The 19,139-nt window shown below is 42.1% G+C and overlaps 1 protein-coding gene across 1 annotated transcript in view; it reads left to right on the top strand.

Moving 5' to 3' along the window:
* MRPS5 (mitochondrial ribosomal protein S5) overlaps positions 1-17,545 on the top strand; it is a 29,551-nt gene extending 12,006 nt beyond the window's left edge. Inside the window, exons 5-12 of the mRNA XM_049652171.1 lie at positions 347-580; positions 3,545-3,579; positions 5,271-5,361; positions 7,429-7,475; positions 8,155-8,212; positions 8,497-8,559; positions 13,755-13,891; positions 17,173-17,545. Coding sequence (XP_049508128.1) covers positions 347-580; positions 3,545-3,579; positions 5,271-5,361; positions 7,429-7,475; positions 8,155-8,212; positions 8,497-8,559; positions 13,755-13,891; positions 17,173-17,397 — 890 coding nt within the window. The 3' untranslated portion in view covers positions 17,398-17,545. The remainder of the gene's footprint in view (positions 1-346; positions 581-3,544; positions 3,580-5,270; positions 5,362-7,428; positions 7,476-8,154; positions 8,213-8,496; positions 8,560-13,754; positions 13,892-17,172) is intronic.
* The last annotated feature ends 1,594 nt before the right edge of the window (positions 17,546-19,139 follow it).

Genomic DNA, 19,139 nt, shown 5'->3' with positions numbered 1-19,139 from the left:
GAAGATGCTGTAGTCATTTAACCAGTCCACTATTGCTGTACATTTCGATCGCTTCCACTCTTTGCCTTTACAAGTAACACTTCAGTGGACCTCTTTGTCCAAGCACACTTACGGCTCGTAACTGTGTGGGAGTGTTTCTGTAGGTAGCATTAAGTGGGATTACTAGTTATTACAGTAGGTACACTTAAAACTTTAATAGACGGTGCCAAGTGGCCTGCCAAGTGATTGTTAGTTTAAGCTCCCTCCGGCAGCATCATTATCTGTACACCCCTTGCCTACCATTTTAGCACGTAAGGAACGAATAATTTTTAAAAATTCTTATTAATGTATGTTTTCAAACCTCCAGGGCGTCATGGCTTCCTATGGCCTGGTCTCAATGTCCCTCTCATGAGAGACGGAGCTGTGCAGACCATTGCCCAAAGAAGCAAGGAAGACCAGGAAAAGATAGAGGCTGAGATGGTCCAGCAGAGGGAAGAGTGGGACCGGAAGAGGAAGATGAAGGTTAAACGGGAGCGAGGATGGAGTGGAAACACGTGGGGAGGCGTCAGTCTTGGCCCCCCGGACCCTGGTCCCAATGGAGGTAGCTGAGTCCTGGTGTTGCTTACCTTTGTGATGGAGAGAGTACTTGTAGTTCTAGAATTCCTTAAGTGGATTTTACTTGTCTGTTTAGATTGCCTTTTTCCAAAAAAGGGATTTGAGCATTATTGAAATAACTTCGTGTTAATTACTCAGTTGTATTTTATGGAACACTAGAGGCCCATACGCAAAAGTAGTCCACACACAGGATGCAAAGCATTGGCTTCTGGAATCCTTACTGTGTGGCTTCTCAGAGCCTTGAACGTGGTGGTCTATTTGAGATCTATACAGAACTACTTGTCGGGTGCAGTTCCTCAAACACAGGTGCTCATGGGGTACCTATGGAGCAGCGTGGCTTGGGAGTTCTGTTTTGATAACAGAAGATAAACCAGAGAGTTGTCATTCAGTGTCATAAAAGCATACATGAAATAAAAATTGCTAATACTTATCAGGCCAAATTAGAAAATGAAGTCCTCCCCGCACCACCCCATCCCGAATATGTAAAGAAGTAAAACTCACGTGAAAAATTCAATATTGTCAATGAGTAGGAGATGAAGAAATAGACAAGTTTGGCTACTTTGTTAAATTTGGCTTAAGGAGGAGAGAAGTTGAGACGGAGAGATTCAGGTAAACATGCTTAGAACGGAGCAAAATGCTTCAGTTGAGTGGATGAAGGTATGGGAGGGAGAGAAAAAACCCCATAAACTAAAACCCTAATGAGGACCCAGACCCAGGGTGGATAAATGGATTAACTCGTGACTATGGGTTCAGGTGGAGCCTATGTTGTTGATAGTGGAAATGTGGGCCTGCTGGGGGTGTGGTGGGTGAGTGGTAGCTGTCTGGTGGCTTCAGTTAGTCTGTGAGGAGGAGATGGGGTCATCTGCTGAAAGTAGGATGAGCATTGATGAGCATGGGCACCAGAATATTTTGATGAAGAGACAGGTATCTAGGACTGGCTTCAAAATTACCCAATGGCAGCAAAACTAAAAGGCAACCGACAGAATGGGAGAAGATATTTGCAAATGACATGTCAGATAAAGGGTTAGTATCCAAAATCTGTAAAGAACTTATCAAACTCAACACCCAAAAAATGAATAATCCAGTGAAGAAATGGGCAAAAGACATGAGTAGATACTCTTCCAAAGAAGACATCCAGATGGCTAACACACATGAAAAGATGCTGAACGTCACTCATCATCAGGAAAATACAAATCAAGACCACAATGAGATACCGCCTCACACCTGTCAGAATGACTAACATTAACAACTCAGGCAACAACAGATGTTGGCGAGGATGCGGAGAGAGAGCATCTCTTTTGCATTGTTGGTGGCAATGCAAGCTGGTGCAGCCACTCTGGAAAAGAGTATGGAGGTTCCTCAAAAAACTAAAAATAGAACTACCCTACAACCTAGCAATTGCACTGCTAGGTATTTACCCAAGGGATACAGGTGTGCTGTTTCGAAGGGGCACATGCACCCCCATGTTTATAGCAGCGCTGTTGACAATAACCAAAGTATGGAAAGAGCCCAAATGTCCATCGATGGATGAATGGATAAAGATGTGGTATGTATATACAACGGGGTATTACTTGGCAATCAAAAAGAATGAAATCTTACCATTTGCAACTATGTGGATGGAACTGAAGGGTATTGTGCTAAGTGAAATTAGAGAAAGACAAATATCATATGACTTCACTCAAATGAGGAATTTAAGATACTAAACAGATGAACATAGGGAAGGGAAGCAAAAATGATAATGAAGATAGGGAGTGGGACAAAACATAAGAGACTTAAAAAAAATTTTTTTTTAATGTTTATTTGTGAGAGAGAGAGACAGAGCGTGAGCAGGGGAGAGGCATAGAGAGAGGGAGACACAGAATCCAAAGCAGGCTCCAGGCTCTGAGGTGTCAGCACAGAGCCCGACTCGGGGCTCGAACTCAAGAACCATGAGATCGTGACCTGAGCCAAAGTCAGACGCGTAACCGACTGAGCCACCCAGGTGCCCAAGGGACTTTTAAATATAGAGAACAAACAGAGGGTTGCTGGAGAGGTTATGGGAGGGGGGATGGGTTAAATGGGTAAGGGGCTTTAAGGAGTCTGCTGCTGAAATCATTGTTGCACTATATACTAACTACCTTGGATGTAAATTAAACAATAAATTAATTTAAAAAAATTACCCAACGAAGTAGGAATTGGACAGAACTTAGAGGAAAGAAGATTGGCTAGGAGTTGATAATTGTCGAAGCTGGCTAATGGGTGTGTAAGACTTCATTTTGCTGTTCTATCTTATTTTTTATGTGAGTGAAATTTTCTATAGGAAAAAGTTAATAAAAATCAGAGAACCCAGAGTGTTTGAAATGGCTGCTGTGGTGAGTGGAAAGAGACATAAAAGGCCAACAGGCAGCAGGGAGGACTTGACTGAGTTGGAGACCATGACTTTTTCGTGGCCCACGTGTGTACTCTGCTTTGACTTCTCTCTAGCAGCGGCACCCAGTAGGTCAGGTGTGACCAGAGAGTTGCCTTGATTCTGGCCTAGATGGTATGGTGGGGAGAGAAGAGGGGGAGGAAGTTGAGGCTATTTGCAACGTCTGGTGGAAGTGATGGCTTATGGTGTCTTGGCTGAGTGGCAGAGGCTGTGAAGACCGTAGGGGGTCCGAGGGAAAATAAAGAAGGGGTCAGGAGTCTGGTGGTGCTGGGGAGCTCTAAGAACCACCCCTTGTGAGTTGCTGAGTGAGAGAGCTGCAGGGGTAGGAGGGTGCAGTCAGGGAGATGGCCGAGTTTTCGGAATTTAGTGGTGGAGCAGTCTGGTGATCATGGAGGACTAGGGTGTGGCCTGGGGAGTGACACGAAAAGATCTGAGATTCCTTCTCACTTAAAAATCAGTGATGGTGCCTGGTTTGAGAAATGCTTTCGTGCACTAATTGTAGAGATCCGTTTATCTACATGCCTTCTTCTTTTCTCTCCACAGAAACATATGATGATTTTGATACCAGAATACTGGAGGTAGGCGTGCTGCATCACATACCCAGTTGAGCCTTTAGAGAAGTTGGTGTGGGTAGAGCGGGAATAGTGCGAGTGGAACCATGAGGAACAGCCTTTGGTGCGTGATTTTTTTCTGCGACACGGAGCTGGTTCGGATAAGGGAATAACGAAACTTTAATTTCAGTTACTTGATCCTGGCTGTCCTGACTGCTGCCCTCTTTTGGGGGCTACCAGTTGCGGTCTCATGACAAGGCAACTTCAGGGGTACGGTCAAGAACAGAATTTGGAGATTACTATTGAAACCCTCCCTTCTAAAGCTAGCATTAGCAATCTGTCCTGGCACTCAGTTCATGGGGCAGGGTAAGAAAGCTTTGAGTTGCTGTGAATGCCCAGCTCTTGATGGGGAAATAATCTTTTGGGCTGTTTGCAGGCCGTTGAAACTGAAGCCTGTGTCAGGGAAATATCAGTCACTTTTTCCAGGGTGATTGAAAATCACCAAAATAGTCCACTTTCCTTTGAGCTAGTGCTGCATACTTGGCCAGTGTTAACTATCATTTGGAATAACCATTTATTGATTTTGTGATTGAATATGTATATTATGTATGTATATGAAGGAATGTATGTATGTATATGTATACATATGAATATGTATATTGTGATGAATATGTATGTATATTATGTATATTATTTCATCAATATCAGTACTTTATGTTTACAAGCATTTTATGTCTTTGGGGCCCAGTTTATATCTTTTGGAAGTTAATCCCTTTGAAGAATTCTTATATGTGGATGATTACCTGTAAGATTGTCCACGGGTGTGGACTCGACCTTTTCCTTTAACCTTACTTTTGGGAAGGGACCTGCCATGTAAGCAGTTTAAGGTAACAGTTTCATAGATCCTGGCCTTTTAAATATGCCAAAACAAAACAAACAAACAAAACACAGATTTTCCTGTAGTTTCTAGTAAGCAGGTATTTCTAAATTTTGTATTATCCGGTGAGCCTGTGAGCCTAAACCTTAGCATAGAGATTCAGTCCTGTGCTCATTCTTTCTGTAGACTGCATTTTCATTTCTAAGATACACATCTTCTTTGTTTTAACATCTCTGATCACCGGGAATATGTCTTATAATAAGTCAGTTACAAATTCTTTCAAAGTTTGGTCAGCAACTTTCTTCCTTTGTGAAATTCACTAAAATAGTGTATATTGAGTTGTATGGTTTCCCTTTTTTTTAAAACATTTTTTTATTTATTATTTTTGAGAGAGAGAGAGAGAAACAGAGAGCAAGCAGGGAAGGGGCAGAGGGAGAAGGAGACACAGAATCTGGAACAGGCTCCAGGCTCTGAGCTCTCAGGACAGAGCCCGACGTGGGGCTCGAACTCACAGACTGCAAGATCACTACCTGAGCTGTAGTCAGCCGCCCAACCAACTGAGCCACCCGGGTGCCCCGAGTTGTATGGTTTCTAATCCGTTCAAAAGTTATCTCCGTTCAGCCTTCTAACAACCTTAGGAAATAGGAAGGGAAAGTTCGATTTTACCACTAGAGAAACTGCAGAGAGAGGTTTCCTTTGGAGAGTTGCTGTTGCTACTCATGACTTAGAGGATGTTGTAGCTACTCAGGTGGCGCTGTGTGTGTGTAAGGGGCTCAGTCCAGTTCCCTACTTCAGAATTTCCTTAAGGTGTAATATATATATGAAACATTTTGTGTTTTAGGTAAGAAATGTTTTCAACATGACAGCAAAAGAGGGAAGAAAGAGATCAGTCCGTGTCCTGGTCGCTGTGGGGAATGGCAGAGGAGCCGCAGGTGACCGGGGTGTGATGTGCATGGTGCTGGAGGTGGGGGCAGAGGACAGGTGTGGCCTGGGCTCAGCCCTGGAGTCTGCGGGTTCTTGCCGGTGCCCAGCCCCTTTGTACAGATTAAGCCTTTTAAGTGGTTTGGGCTCATAAGCCTTGTGGTAAACACATAAAATCCCTTGGAGGGAAAAGGAACAGAAGTTCCTCTATCTGCCTTTTTCTATGAGAACAATGGATATTTTAAAAGGCTTAAGACACTGTTGTCCTATGTATAATGAAAAACTAGGGAGGGAAAGCCACTAAATGTTCAACAGTAGGGGCGTAGTTACGAGAGGAGTATATCCAGGGCGCCTGGGTAACTCAGTTTAAGTGTCTGACTCTTGATTTCAGTTCAGGTCATGATCTCACAGTCCTGAGATTGAGCCCCATAGGCCCTGTGCTGGTCATAGAACCTGCTTAAAATTCTCTCTCTCTCTCTCTCTCTCTCTCTCTCTGTCTTTCTCTCTCTTTCTCTCTCTCTCTCTCTCTCTCTCTCCCTTTCCCTCTCCCTCCCTCCCTTCTTCTCCCTCTCCCTCTGCCACCCCTCTCCTGTGTGCATGTGAGCACTTTCTCTAAAAAAAAAAAAAGTATAGCCACACATTGTAATATTCTGTAGCCATTAAAGTATATATTAGAAAATTATTTATGAAATAACGCTAATTAAAAATAAACAAAAAAACTTCATATAAGACTGTATAATACAATCCCAATTTTTTGTTTTGTTTTTTTTAATATAAAGTATGTTTATATGCAAAGACTAGAAGGATATACACTGAAATGGTTAATAATGTTTAATCTGTAGGTTTGCCAGTCATTTAAACTTTCTTCTTTATACTTCTCTGTAAAATTTCCCCAGTGAACATCTGGTTTTGAAATGTATACACGAACGTGTACGGGAGAGAAAATTGGAAAACTGCCTACTGACGCTTTTTGTCTTTAAGTTTATTTATTTTGAGAGAGAGAGAGTGCGCAAGATGGAAAGGAGCAGAGAGAGAGAGAGAGAGAGAGAGAGAGAGAGAGAGAGAGAGGGAGAGAATCCCCAAGCAGGCTCTGTGCTGTCAGCGTAGAGCCCCACGCGAGGCTTGGACTCAACAAACTGGGAGATCATGATCTGAGCTGAAATCAAGAGTCAGACGCTCAACTGACTGAGAAACCCAGGCGCCCTGCTTTATATTACTTTCTTATATATAATTTAAAAATAAAATACATTCTTCAAAATAAAGAATTAATGGAGATAGCAAATAATGGCAGCATTTCCATTAATTTGTGATAAATTTCATTTTATAGGGTTAAGCATTCACAAACTTAAGAATTGTTGATTTTATTTCCTGGTTAATTGAAATTTGAATTGCATTTGTAAGTTCCAGGGAAGTCATGGTTTTTCTCTATAGCAGTGTATATTTTTCCCCAACCTTTCTGGTTATTTTAATCTATTTTAAAAATGTTCAAAACCATTTATCTTATTAGTTTAGAGCATGATTAGTTTTTGTTTAAGTATATTTCGTTTTATCTAGAGACTTACAAAAGGTAATGTTATACACCTAACCTTGGATTTCATAGATACTTTCTTTTTTTTTTTTTTTTTTTTTAATTTTTTTTTTTTTCAACTTTTTTATTTATTTTTGGGACAGAGAGAGACAGAGCATAAACGGGGGAGGGGCAGAGAGAGAGGGAGACACAGAATCGGAAACAGGCTCCAGGCTCCGAGCCATCAGCCCAGAGCCTGACGCGGGGCTCGAACTCACGGACCGCGAGATCGTGACCTGGCTGAAGTCGGACGCTTAACCGACTGCGCCACCCAGGCGCCCCTCATAGATACTTTCAAATGTAATCTTTCCAAAATGCCCCAAAACAGATAGGCAAATCTCAGTAGCCTCATGTTTTATGGTTTGTTTTGGATAGCAGGTTTTCTGTGGGCAGAAGACAAATGAAATGCTACGAAATATTGTAGGAACTGAAACTTAAAATGTAGTGAAAGACAGTATGTGCCAAATTTATGCCTCTTATTTTATTTGTCATTTTTTTTTTTTTTTTTAAGGTTTTGCCATTGGGAAAGCCACTGAACGAGCAGATGCTTTCAGAAAAGTACGTACATTTTTCTTTTGTTGATACTAAAAGTTCGGTGTGCTAGGTACCATTAGAACCACACACACAAAAAATCCTCCTCTGAGGCTTACTGTCAACAGTTACTTAACTCATACATAGCCTAAGCAGTACCTGTTTTCTTTTGCGTCATTTTTAGCAGACTTGTGATTGCTTCCCAAAAGTATGAGACAGCTGGGAAGGCTTGAACTCTGACAGAATGTTCGAAGATACTAAGGAATTATTGTTAATGTTTTTTAGATATGATAGTGATACTGTGGTTATAAGTTTTTTTTTTGTTTTGTTTTTTAATTTTTTTAACATTTATTTATTTTTGAGACAGAGAGAGACAGAGCATGAACAGGGGAAGGTCAGAGAGAGGGAGACACAGAATCCGAAACAGGCTCCAGGCCCTGAGCTGTCAGCACAGAGCCCGATGCGGGGCTCGAACCCACGGACCATGAGATCATGACCTGAGCCGAAGTCAGCTGCTTAACAGACTGAGCCACCCAGGCGCCCCATAAGTTTTTTAAATTAAGTCTTTTTATAAGTATATAATGAAATGTTTAAGTTGGAAATTTTCGGTAATAAAATATTTTCTGCAAGCTATTTTTTAACATCTCCAAGAAAATGTAAATTCCAATAGTAGATTTAAGAATAGTGTTTTCCTTCTTTCTTTCAGGCAAAGAACAGAGCAGTACAATATTTACACTATATAGAACGGTACGAAGACCATACAAGTGAGTGTTAATCATTTGTAGGATTACACTTGTTTCATTATATGTGACAATATATCTCTAAGGCCATCTTCGCGGTTCTCTGCTTGTTACCATGTTCTGGAACAAATAATTATATAAGATGCATAAACAAATTTTCTTCCCTAGTGATGAGTGAAATCAGAATTTTGTCACTCATCCTTGGCCAATGTGTGCTGGCTCCTTTGGTAGCATTAGTTCTGTGGTGGCATTTGCAAGGGGATTAAAGCTACACACCTAATCCTTATGCTTATGTTTTTATCCTCCAGTATTCCACGATATTTCTTTGACATTTAAAAGGACGCATATCAAGATGAAGAAAAAACCCAGAGGTAACCGAAAACACTCTTATAATTTGTTAAAGCAGAGTAATTATCTCAATTCCATCCTGTCCTGTATTTTTGATCAGTTGTATTGAACTCATTTTGAAAATACCAAAATGGAAAGGCCTGAGTTTCATTTAAGAAGGCCGAGGCTCCCAGGGAAATAAAATGTAGTCAACGCACTCAGGCTCCTGTGAACACAGGCGTGTACCAGGGGTAATTCTAGATGGGAAGAGCATACTCTGAATAGGAAATAGTAACGGAATGAATCATTGGGTTTGGATAAGCGCGAGCATTCATTTCTCCTTGAGAATTCATCGATGTTGTTAGATGGCCTACTTACAGCTTCTTCAGTTCCAATCATTTATTCACATCGTCAAATATTGATTGAACATCATCTGTGAGCTGGGTGCTATGCTAAGCTCTGGAAGCAGAGGTAGACTTTCTTCCTGTTGCAAGCAAGGAGGCAGAGTTCAGGGTCACAGAGCTGTGGCAGTCATGCCCAGTGGACTTTGGGTATAGAATTCTTGAGCACTTTGATTTTGTTTAGCTATGGTTCTACAGTAAAAATGATACTCTTGGTATATCTTTATTTTGTTTTATTTTAGTAAAAAATTTTTTTTAACATTTATTTATTTTTGAGGGAGAGAGAGAGCATGAGCAGGGGAGGGGCAGAGAGAGAGAGGGAGACAGAATCCGAAGCAGGCTTCAGGCTCTGAGCTGTGAGCACAGAGCCTGATGTGGGGCTTGAACTCAAACCATGAGATCGTGACCTGAGCCAAAGTTGGACACTTACCTGACTGAGCCACCCAGGCACCTCTATCTTTATTTATTTATTATTTTTACAGTTTATTTATTTATTTATTTTGAGAGAGAGAGAGAACAAGTAGGAGAGGGGCAGAGAGAGGGAGAGACAGAATCCCAAGCAGGCTTTGCGGCATCAGCCCAGACCTTGATTCGGGGCTTGAACTCAGAGACTGTGAGATCATGACCTGAGTTGAGATCAAGAGTCAGATGCTTAACCAACTGAGCCACCCAGGTGCGTGCCCCTCTAGGCATATCTTTAAAAGTTTGGATCAGGGGCGCCTGGGTGGCTCGGTCGGTTGAGTGACCGACTTCAGCTCAGGTCGTGATCTCACGGTTTGTGAGTTCGAGCCCCACCTCGGGCTCTGTGCTGACAGCTCAGAGCCTGGAGCCTGCTTCGGATTCTGTGTCTCCCTCTCTCTCTGCCCCTTCCCCACTCATGCTCTGTCTCTCTCTGTCTCAGAAATAAATAAACATTAAAAAAAAAAATTAAAAAAAAAAGTTTGGATCAGAAAAAGAATAAGACACCTAAATTTTTCATGTCAAAGCTAGGATGTGGAAATCAATTAGGAGGAAAAAAACATCAAATTCAGTACTAATTGTGCACCAAGAGAACCTGCCTATTTTTAAGTGAACTTACCTTCTGCTTTAAAATCACAGTCATTCATATGCCTAATAAAAACCTTTATTTATTATTAGAAAAAGTATTAAATTGAACACTTAGACGTCAAGCTTATACTTGCACGATTCCTATGATAGCTACTACCCTGAGTGGCTATTGAGCACTTGAAATGTGGCTACTGAGATCTGTGAAGCACAAAGGCTTAGTATGATAAAAAAAAAGAATGTAAAATATCTCAAAATTATTGTATTGATTACATGTCGAAATGATAGTGTTTTGGATATATTAGGTTAATACAATATATTACTAAAAATAATTTTACCTTTTTTTTTTTTTTTAATTTTTTTTAACATTTATTTTTGAGACAGAGAGAGACAAAGCATGAGTGGGGAGGGGCAGAGAGAGAAGGAGACACAGAATCTGAAACAGGCTCCGAGCTGTCAGCACAGAGCCTGATGCGGGGCTCGAACTAACAAACTGTGAGATCATAACCTGAGCCGAAATCGGACGCCCAACCGACTGAGCCACCCAGGCGCCCCAGTTTTACCTTTTTTTCTGAAATGTATCAGTGAGAAAATTTGCAATTCCATGTATGGCTTGCATATATGGCTTATGTCCTATTTCTGTTGAGCAGCGTTGGTTTAGATACATTTATATCCAAATGATTTTTGAAAGAGTTACAGTTTTCATTAATTGCCGAAGTTACCTTTTTTATCTTCCCTGTCTCCTTAAGCTGTATTTTTCAGGTTTCTGTCTAGTTGAACACATTCCCTGTGCATTGAGGTTAAATATTCTGATTTTGAAGCTGAAACAGTGTGATACATTATAGACAGCATTTCCTATACTATGTTCCTGTGCATCACTATTTCTATGAGCAGATACTAATAAGTGTGAACTCCGGGAAGAGTGTCATGTGGGAAAATGATAAAGGAAAGTAAAAAAAAAAAAAATGTTTGTACATCTTTGTGATTGTCACAGTCTTTTTTTTTTTTTTTAATTTTTTTTTTTTAACGTTTATTTATTTTTGAGACAGAGACAGAACATGAACGGGGGAGGGTCAGAGAGAGAGGGAGACACAGAATCTGAAACAGGCTCCAGGCTCTGAGCTGTCAGCACAGAGCCTGACGCGGGGCTCGAACTCACGGACTGCAAGATCATGACCCGAGCCGAAGTTGGCCGCTTAACCGACTGAGCCACCCAGGCGCCCCTGATTGTCACAGTCTTTAATGCACTACTGTGCAATGTGAATCCCCCAGAGGGGCATAGAGAATGTAGCGTTTCCAAACTTATTTAGTCATGGGACACTTCTTCCTTGGCTGCAGCATGGTGTCTGATTCCTCACACAGCACTGCTAAACATTTCCTATCTTGCATCCATGTTCATCAGGGAAATTGGTCTATAGTTCTCCTTTTTAGCGGGGTTTCTGTCTGGTTTTGGAATCAAGGTAATGCTGGCCTCATAGAAAGAGTCTGGAAGTTTTCCTTTCATTTCTATTTTTTGGAACAGCTTCAAGAGAATAGGTGTTAACTCTTCCTGAAATGTTTGGTAGAATTCCCCTGGAAAGCCATCTGGCCCTGGACTCTTGTATTTGGGAGATTTTTGATTACTAATTAGATTTTTTTACTGGTTATGGGTCTGTTCAAATTTTCTATTTCTTCCTGTTTCAACTTTGGTAGTGTATATGTTTCTAGGAATTTGTCCATTTCTTCCAGATTGCCCATTTTATTGGTATATAATTGCTCATAATATTCTCTTATTATTGTTTTTATTTCTGCTGTGTTGGTTGTGATCTCTCCTCTTTCATTCTTGATTTTATTTATTTGGGTCCTTTCCTTTTTTCTTTTCTTTTTTTTTTTAATTTTTTTTTTTTTAACGTTTATTTATTTTTGAGACCAAGAGAGACAGAGCATGAACAGGGGAGGGTCAGAGAGAGAGGGAGACACAGAATCTGAAACAGGCTCCAGGCTCCGAGCTGTCAGCACAGAGCCCGATGCGGGGCTTGAACTCACGGACCGCGAGATCCTGACCTGAGCCCAAGTCGGACGCTCAACCGACTGAGCCACCCAGGCGCCCCTCCTTTTTCTTTTTGATCCAACTGTCTAGTGGTTTATCAATTTTGTTAATTCTTCCAAAGAACCAGCTTCTGGTTTCATTGATTTCTGCTGTTTTTTTGGTTTCGATAGCATTAATTTCTGCTCCAATCTTTATTATTTCCTGTCTTCTGCTGGTAAGCATTTCCTATCTTAACACACACACACACACACACACACACACACTTTCATTAAACAAGGAGTTTTTGACACAGTGTGTACCTCAAAGACTTCACAGTCAAAGTACATCCAAATCATTCCCACGGGACTATGACCACTATTATATGGGTATTTGTATATGTACACAACTGGCTACCATTTGGGGAGGGCTGTGTATGGTCCAGGTGCCGTGCGGTATTCACACCTTCCCTCGGGAGCTCGCCATCAGCTCTGCCACGTAGGTGTGGAGGGCAAGGGAGGTTCTGGCCTAGGATCATTCAGTGAGCAGTAGCAGGTTAGAATTTGCCTTCTAGGCCCTTCCGAGGATCTGCCTTGCATGGGCACCAGTCTGCAGGTGTGTGTGCATCTATACACATCTATGCGTGCATACATTTGTTCACACGTGGACACATGTTTTATGTGTATAACTCTGCGTACAGAAGAACAGACCACCCCGTTGTTGCCTGTCTTAGCTACCCTCTGAGGTCCCCGGTTCTTATGTGATCTGCCATAGCTATGGGGTCCACTTTAATTGGCTCTTTCAAGTAGAAGGGATGGTTCCACGTTAGTTGCTTGTATCCGAATGTAGTTTTTACACACATATATTGAATTACCATTGAAAATTGGAAATCAGAGGGGCGCCTGGGTGGCTCAGTCAGTTGAGCATTCGACTTCAGCTCAGGTCATGATCTCGTGGTTCATGAGTTCAAGCCCCCCAAAGGGCTCTGTGCTGACAGCTCAGCCTGGAGCCTGCTTCAGATTCTGCGTCCTTCTCTATCTACCCCTCTCCTGCTCATGCTCTGTCTGTCTCTCTCTCTCTCAAAAATAAACATTAAAAAAAAATTGGAAATTAGAAAGACAGTAACATGTAATATCTAGAGTAGATCCTCTGCCTTAAAGCAGGGAGGCATGTGCTAAGTTTCATGTCTGGCTAATCAAAATGTGAGTCTAAATTTGGGGTGTCTTTCTCTCACTGCTGCCTGCATTTGCTGGCTATTGATTTAGGGTCTGGGGATACAGTAGAAACAAACAATATCCTAGCCTTCACAGAGCCCACATTCTAGTGAGGGGAAGCATCAGATAAACAGGTTCCACTAAGTGCCTGAAAGCAGCAATTAAGATGCTATGTTTTGTGGGAAGCGGGGGAAAGGGTGCATTACCAAAGCCAAGAGAGGAGTTCTTCCTGGAAGAGGAAATAGGTGTCTCTGCTCAGTGCAAATGAGCAATTGAGGAGGGGGAGAATAGACATGTCCCTCTGCCCTTAGCCAACATGGGCGTGGGGGGCCTAGAACTTTCACACATTTCTGTTAATCTTTATAATATTCCTGTTTTTTTGCCCTCATGTTTAAGAAATTTATATATATTGTTTTTTTAGTCTTTATAACATCTCATTTAAATCAGTGTCGTTATGGAAATTAAGGAAGCTGTCCAGGGAAGCGATGAAGCCATAATATGAATCAGGGCCTCCTAAGCCCAGAGCCCAAAGCTGTGTGAAGGCCAGCAGGGTGACTGCATTTTTCCTTTTCTAGGCTACGGCCTCCGCTGCCATCGGGCCATCATCACCATCTGCCGGCTCATTGGCATTAAAGACATGTATGCCAAGGTCTCTGGGTCCGTCAACATGCTCAACCTCACACGAGGCCTCTTCCGTGGGCTTTCCCACCAGGTAACCCTTCCTTAGGCTCTGAAACAGAAGTTCTAGTTTGTATTTCAATTGTGTGCATTTAAGCCATGATGGCCTGGGGCCACCGGGGGACTTGGGCATTCTTTGTTGCCTATGGCTGCATCAGTTTAAAGTTAATCCAACTGGAGAATTAGTTCATGAAAATTACCCTTAAAAAATACTTCAGGGGTATTTTGAAGTTTCAAAATTTAGTATTTTTCAAAGCCAATAATTATAATCTGTGTTTTTTTACGAAAAGAATTTATGCTTGTTCTATAGCTCTAACAGTATAGACATGTAAAGTAAAAAGAGGAAGGCTGTTTCCTAATTTAGTTCTTTCAGTTGGGACTAGAGTGAAGCCTCTAGGGTACCTCTCCACTCTAGAGTGCTGTCTTCAGTAGAAGCACAGGCGGTTTTCAAGTTACCTGCGTAGGTCGTTTAGACAGACACCTGCGTTAGTAGGAACCATGAATGTTAATATGCCAAGTTCTTTCTCTGCAGAGCTGAAAGCTCTGGGCTGCCACCCAGCCTGCCCACTCAGCCTGGGCTAGGCTTGCAATCACTCTACTCCCCAGTGAAGAGGCCCCTCCTCCTAGGTTGCCCTCTTAACTGCTCCGAGGGATGGCGTGTTCTTGAAGGGATGGACCTTAGCGGAGGGTAAGGGTCCTTAGCTAAGGGTAGACCTTAGCGGAGCTGGATGAGCAGAAAAGACAGCCAGGTTCAAGAGACTCCACTTGCTGACCTATTAAAGACTTTGACAGGCTTCCTGACACTTAAAAGTGTGATGGCCAGGGGTGCCTAGGTGGCTCAGTCAGTTAAGCGTCTGACGTCAGCTCAATTCATGATCTCATGGCTTGTGAATTTGAGTCCCATGTCGGGCTCTGTGCTGACAGCTCAGAGCCTGGAACCTGCTTCGGATTCTCTTGTCTTCCTCTCTCTCTGCCCCTCCCCCACTCGCTCTCTGTCTCTCTCTCAAAAATAAATGAACATTAGAAAAAAAAAAACAAAGTCTGATGGCTAGGTTTAAATAAAGTGGTCCCTGGACTAATTATACATGCTCTGTTTAAAATAGGAAAGTTAATTAGAAGAAAAAGCTTTAGAGGTGCCTGGGTGGTTCAGTCAGTTGAGCATCCAACTCTTGACTTCAGCTTAGGTCATGATCCCAGGGTGTGGGATCAAGCCCTATGCTCTGCACTGAGCATGGAGCCTGCTTGGGATTTTCTCTCTCTCTCTCTCTCTCTCTCTCTCTCTCTCTCTCCCTCCCTCCCTCCCTCCCTCCCTCCCTTCCTCCCTCCCCTCTCTCCTCCCTCTCCCCCTTTTCTTCCCCCTCTTCCTCCCTCTTTGAAATAAATAAAACGAAAAAAAAAGAAAAATTTTAGGTGAAGAGATCCTTTTGGAACAGGTGTGTGTGTGTGTGTGTGTGTGTGTGTGTGTGTGTGTGTGTGTGTTGTTACTGTCTAAAATATGCTTCAAAAACACTTCTAGGAGGGTCTGGGTGGCTCAGTCAGTTAAGTATCTGACTTCAGCTCAGGTCATGATCTTGCGTTTTGTGTGTTCGAGCCCCGCCTCCAGCTCTGTGCTGACAGCTCAGAGCCTGGAGCCTGCTTCAGATCCTCTGTCTGCTTCTCTCTCTGCCCCTCTCCTGCTCCAGTTCTCTCTCTCTCTCTCTCTCTCTCTCAAAAATGAATAAACATTAAAATTAAAAAATAAAAAAGCACTTTCAAATCCAAACTGTTAGATGTTTAATTTTTTGATGTAGCTACGGTATTGGTTTTAGATAGGTCATATTTATGATCAAGTAGACTTGTTCTTTTATGTAATATTTTTGTTTTAAGTTAGTACTTTGGATTTTCTGATATGATTACCAGGTATCATCTCTTCTAAGATGCTGTCAACTGTAAAATGTTGCATTATTTAATGTGCTATTCAAAAAGAAAAAGAATGTCACCAATTTAAGCAACATGCCATGGACTATAAGATCTACCAATTTAAATTATTTTGTTTTTATGAAGCAGCTCATCTTTTTTCTAATTTCAAACTTTTGTAGGATTAGAGAGAATAGTACAAGATGGCCATAAAGTCTGGAAACAGGAGATTGGCATGTCAGATATTTTAATGTACTACCAATAAACTAACTGTATTTCCTTTTTCCAGACTTCTGTGGCTACTGTCCATGATAAGTCCCCTTGGCCCTCTTACCCAATGTCAGCAGTGAACAGCTCATGGCCAATCTTTGTGTCTCAGTACCACCCCCATGCAGCCCAGTCATTTTGAACCAGGCCTCAGACACCACTTTATGTCATTTGTAAATATTTCAGTATGTATTTCTTTTTTTTTAATTAATTTTTTTTTTCAACGTTTTTTATTTATTTTTGGGACAGAGAGAGACAGAGCATGAACAGGGGAGGGGCAGAGAGAGAGGGAGACAGAATCGGAAACAGGCTCCAGGCTCCGAGCCATCAGCCCAGAGCCTGACGCGGGGCTCGAACTCAGGGATCGCGAGATCGTGACCTGGCTGAAGTCGGACGCTTAACCGACTGCGCCACCCAGGCGCCCCTCAGTATGTATTTCTAAAAGATAAGGATTAAAAAGTACCCGTTGGTACTATTATACCTAAAAAGTAACAGTACCACAGTATCTCGAGTTACCTAGGTAGTGTTCATAGAAATGTATCCATTTGTTATATTAAAAAGAAATTTGTTACATAATTTGTTTTCCAGAAAAAGTCTGTAGATTGTAAGTTCTTGCCATGTCTTTTAAATCACTTCTAATCTATAGGTTTCCCTCTTCTTTTTTTCCTCGTGTGTGTGTGTGTGTGTGTGTGTATTTATTTTTATTTATATTATATTATATTATATTATATTATATTATATTATATTATATTTTTTAGGAAACTGGGTTGTTTGTCTTGTAGCTTCCCAGTCTGGTGCTGACTACATACCTGTGGTCCTCAGTGCAGGTCTCACCCTGCATGTCCTGTAAAACGTTAGCTAGAGCTAGGGGCTTGATGAGAATCAAGTTCAGTTTTGGGCACAGCGTGACACATAATTGGGAGGGTTTGGAAGGCAAGAGACCAGAGGCCAACGCCCTCCCTCCAGTCCAGTTGGGAGTGGGGAGATGATGCCATGCACCCCAAATCACTGTGGTGTGGCCACAAAACACATTACCCGGAATCGACTTTGAAATGGTAAGTCCCCCAAGTGGTACGTGGGAAGTTCCCGATCTTTAAGTTACAGATGTATCTCATAGACCTAACCTGGCATTCTCCATTTGGTCTTGCCCAGGAAACCCACCAACAACTGGCTGATAAGAAGAGTCTCCATGTCGTGGAATTCCGGGAGGAATGTGGCCCTCTACCCATCGTGGTGGCCTCCCCCACGGGGGCCTTGAGAAAGGATCCGGAGCCGGAAGATGACATTCCAGACATCCGACTGGACTGGGAAGAAGTGAGGGCGGCGCAGGGAATGAAGCGCTCGGCGTGGTCAAATTTAAAGAGAGGTGCTACGTGAGCTTCCCTCTGGCCTTGCACGGTTGCCACGTCTGGTACTGCCTGGCACCGAGAAGAGACTCAGCCCTTCCCATTTTGGAATGTCACTTTCTTTTTAAAGGAAAGGTCAACCTTCTTTATTTACAAATAATAAAGAACTACAACTTTAATTTATTGAGCACGTGGTATATACCAGTCACTGTGAGAGGAGCCGCGCGTACATATTTTAGTTCAAGACTGCTTTAAATATTCATTTAAACTAGCAAAAGCAGGGGTACCTCGGTGGCTCAGTTGGTTAAGTTTCCCACTTTGGCTCAGGGCATGATCTCGCGGTCCGTGAGTTCGAGCCCCGCGTCGGGCTCTGTGCGGACCGCTCAGAGCCAGGAGCCTGCTTCAGATTCTGTCTCCCTCTCTCTCTGCCCCTCCCCTGTTCATGCTCTGTCTCTCCCTGTCTCAAAAATAAATAAAAATGTTAAAAAAAAAAGTTTAAAAAAAAATAGTAAAATAAAATAAACTAGCAAAAGCAAATGGACTAGGAAGACAGGGCTTATAGCCTGACCTAAGCAAAAATAATATGCCAAATAATAATTGCTATAATAATTAAAGCTAATATATATGAACTTTGATTTGTCCAAAATGAGTGTCATTAACTTCATTTTACAGAGCAGTTAAGTACTTGACTAGAGTCACACAGCTAGAAAGTCGAGGAACATGGACAAACCCTGTTCTTTTTGACTCTAGAAATCCTCTTTTTAAACCTTTTTGTATGGCTGTTTTAGCAGTCGCCGTATCGGTGTTACACTGTGCGAATGCCACTCCTCACCAGTCTGCTGGTGTTGACGTTTAATCACTTGCAAGTGTAGAAACTTTCAATCCCTTACCTTCCCTTTCAATCCCTTACCTTCCCCTGTTTCTGTAATTGTGTTTAAATTTACTCCACCTACGTTTAGAGCCATAGTATTCTATTTTCCGCTTTAACCATCAAAAACATAATATGGAAAACTCAAGAAGAAAAAAAAAGCCTCTTGTATACCCATGTTTTAAAATTTTATTATTTTTTTAAAGTAAACTCTATCCCCAACATGGGGCTCCGACTCATGAACCCAAGACCAAGAGTTACATGCTCTATTGACTTGAGCCAGCCGGGAGACCCTTCCCAAATTTTCATTCTTTCAGTTGTTTCTTCTTTTTTTATTTTTTATTTTTTATTTTAGACACAGAGAAAGCATGAACAGGGGAAGTAGGGGGAGAGAGAGAGAGAAAAAGAATCTCAAGCAGGTTCCATGCTCAACACTCAGCACGGAGCCTGGGTGGGGTGGACTCTACCCCAGGACCCTGGGATCATGACCTGCTCTGCAATCCAGAGTTGGGCGCTTAAACAATTGAGCCACACCCAGGCGCTCCTCGATTGTTTTTTTTCTTCTTTCCTGAAATTCCAAGAGTCTTTCTGTTACCACTCTAAGGAGGGCAACACCCAGTTCTCCTGTGAATCCCCTTTACTGCCATAGTCATAACACTTCTGACGCCAGACTTGGGGTTTTCCTTCCCCAGGCAATTCAGGTGTCCTGTAATTTAACACAATCCTGATACGCTTTACCTGAAGATGGGGTCAGAGCTCACAGGTTAGGGGCTCAGGCCCACAAGGCTGCCCTCACCCTACTTTTTATTTTTTTTTATTTAAAAAAAAAAAATTTTTTTTTAATGTTTACTTTTGAGACAGAGACAGAGCATGAATGGGGGAGGGTCAGAGAGAGGAGGAGACAC

Source organism: Panthera uncia, assembly GCF_023721935.1.
Source record: "Panthera uncia isolate 11264 chromosome A3 unlocalized genomic scaffold, Puncia_PCG_1.0 HiC_scaffold_12, whole genome shotgun sequence".
Classification (NCBI taxonomy): Eukaryota; Metazoa; Chordata; class Mammalia; order Carnivora; family Felidae; genus Panthera; species Panthera uncia.
The sequence above is the reverse complement of the archived record's forward strand: the minus strand, read 5'-3'. Positions and strand labels throughout refer to the sequence as shown.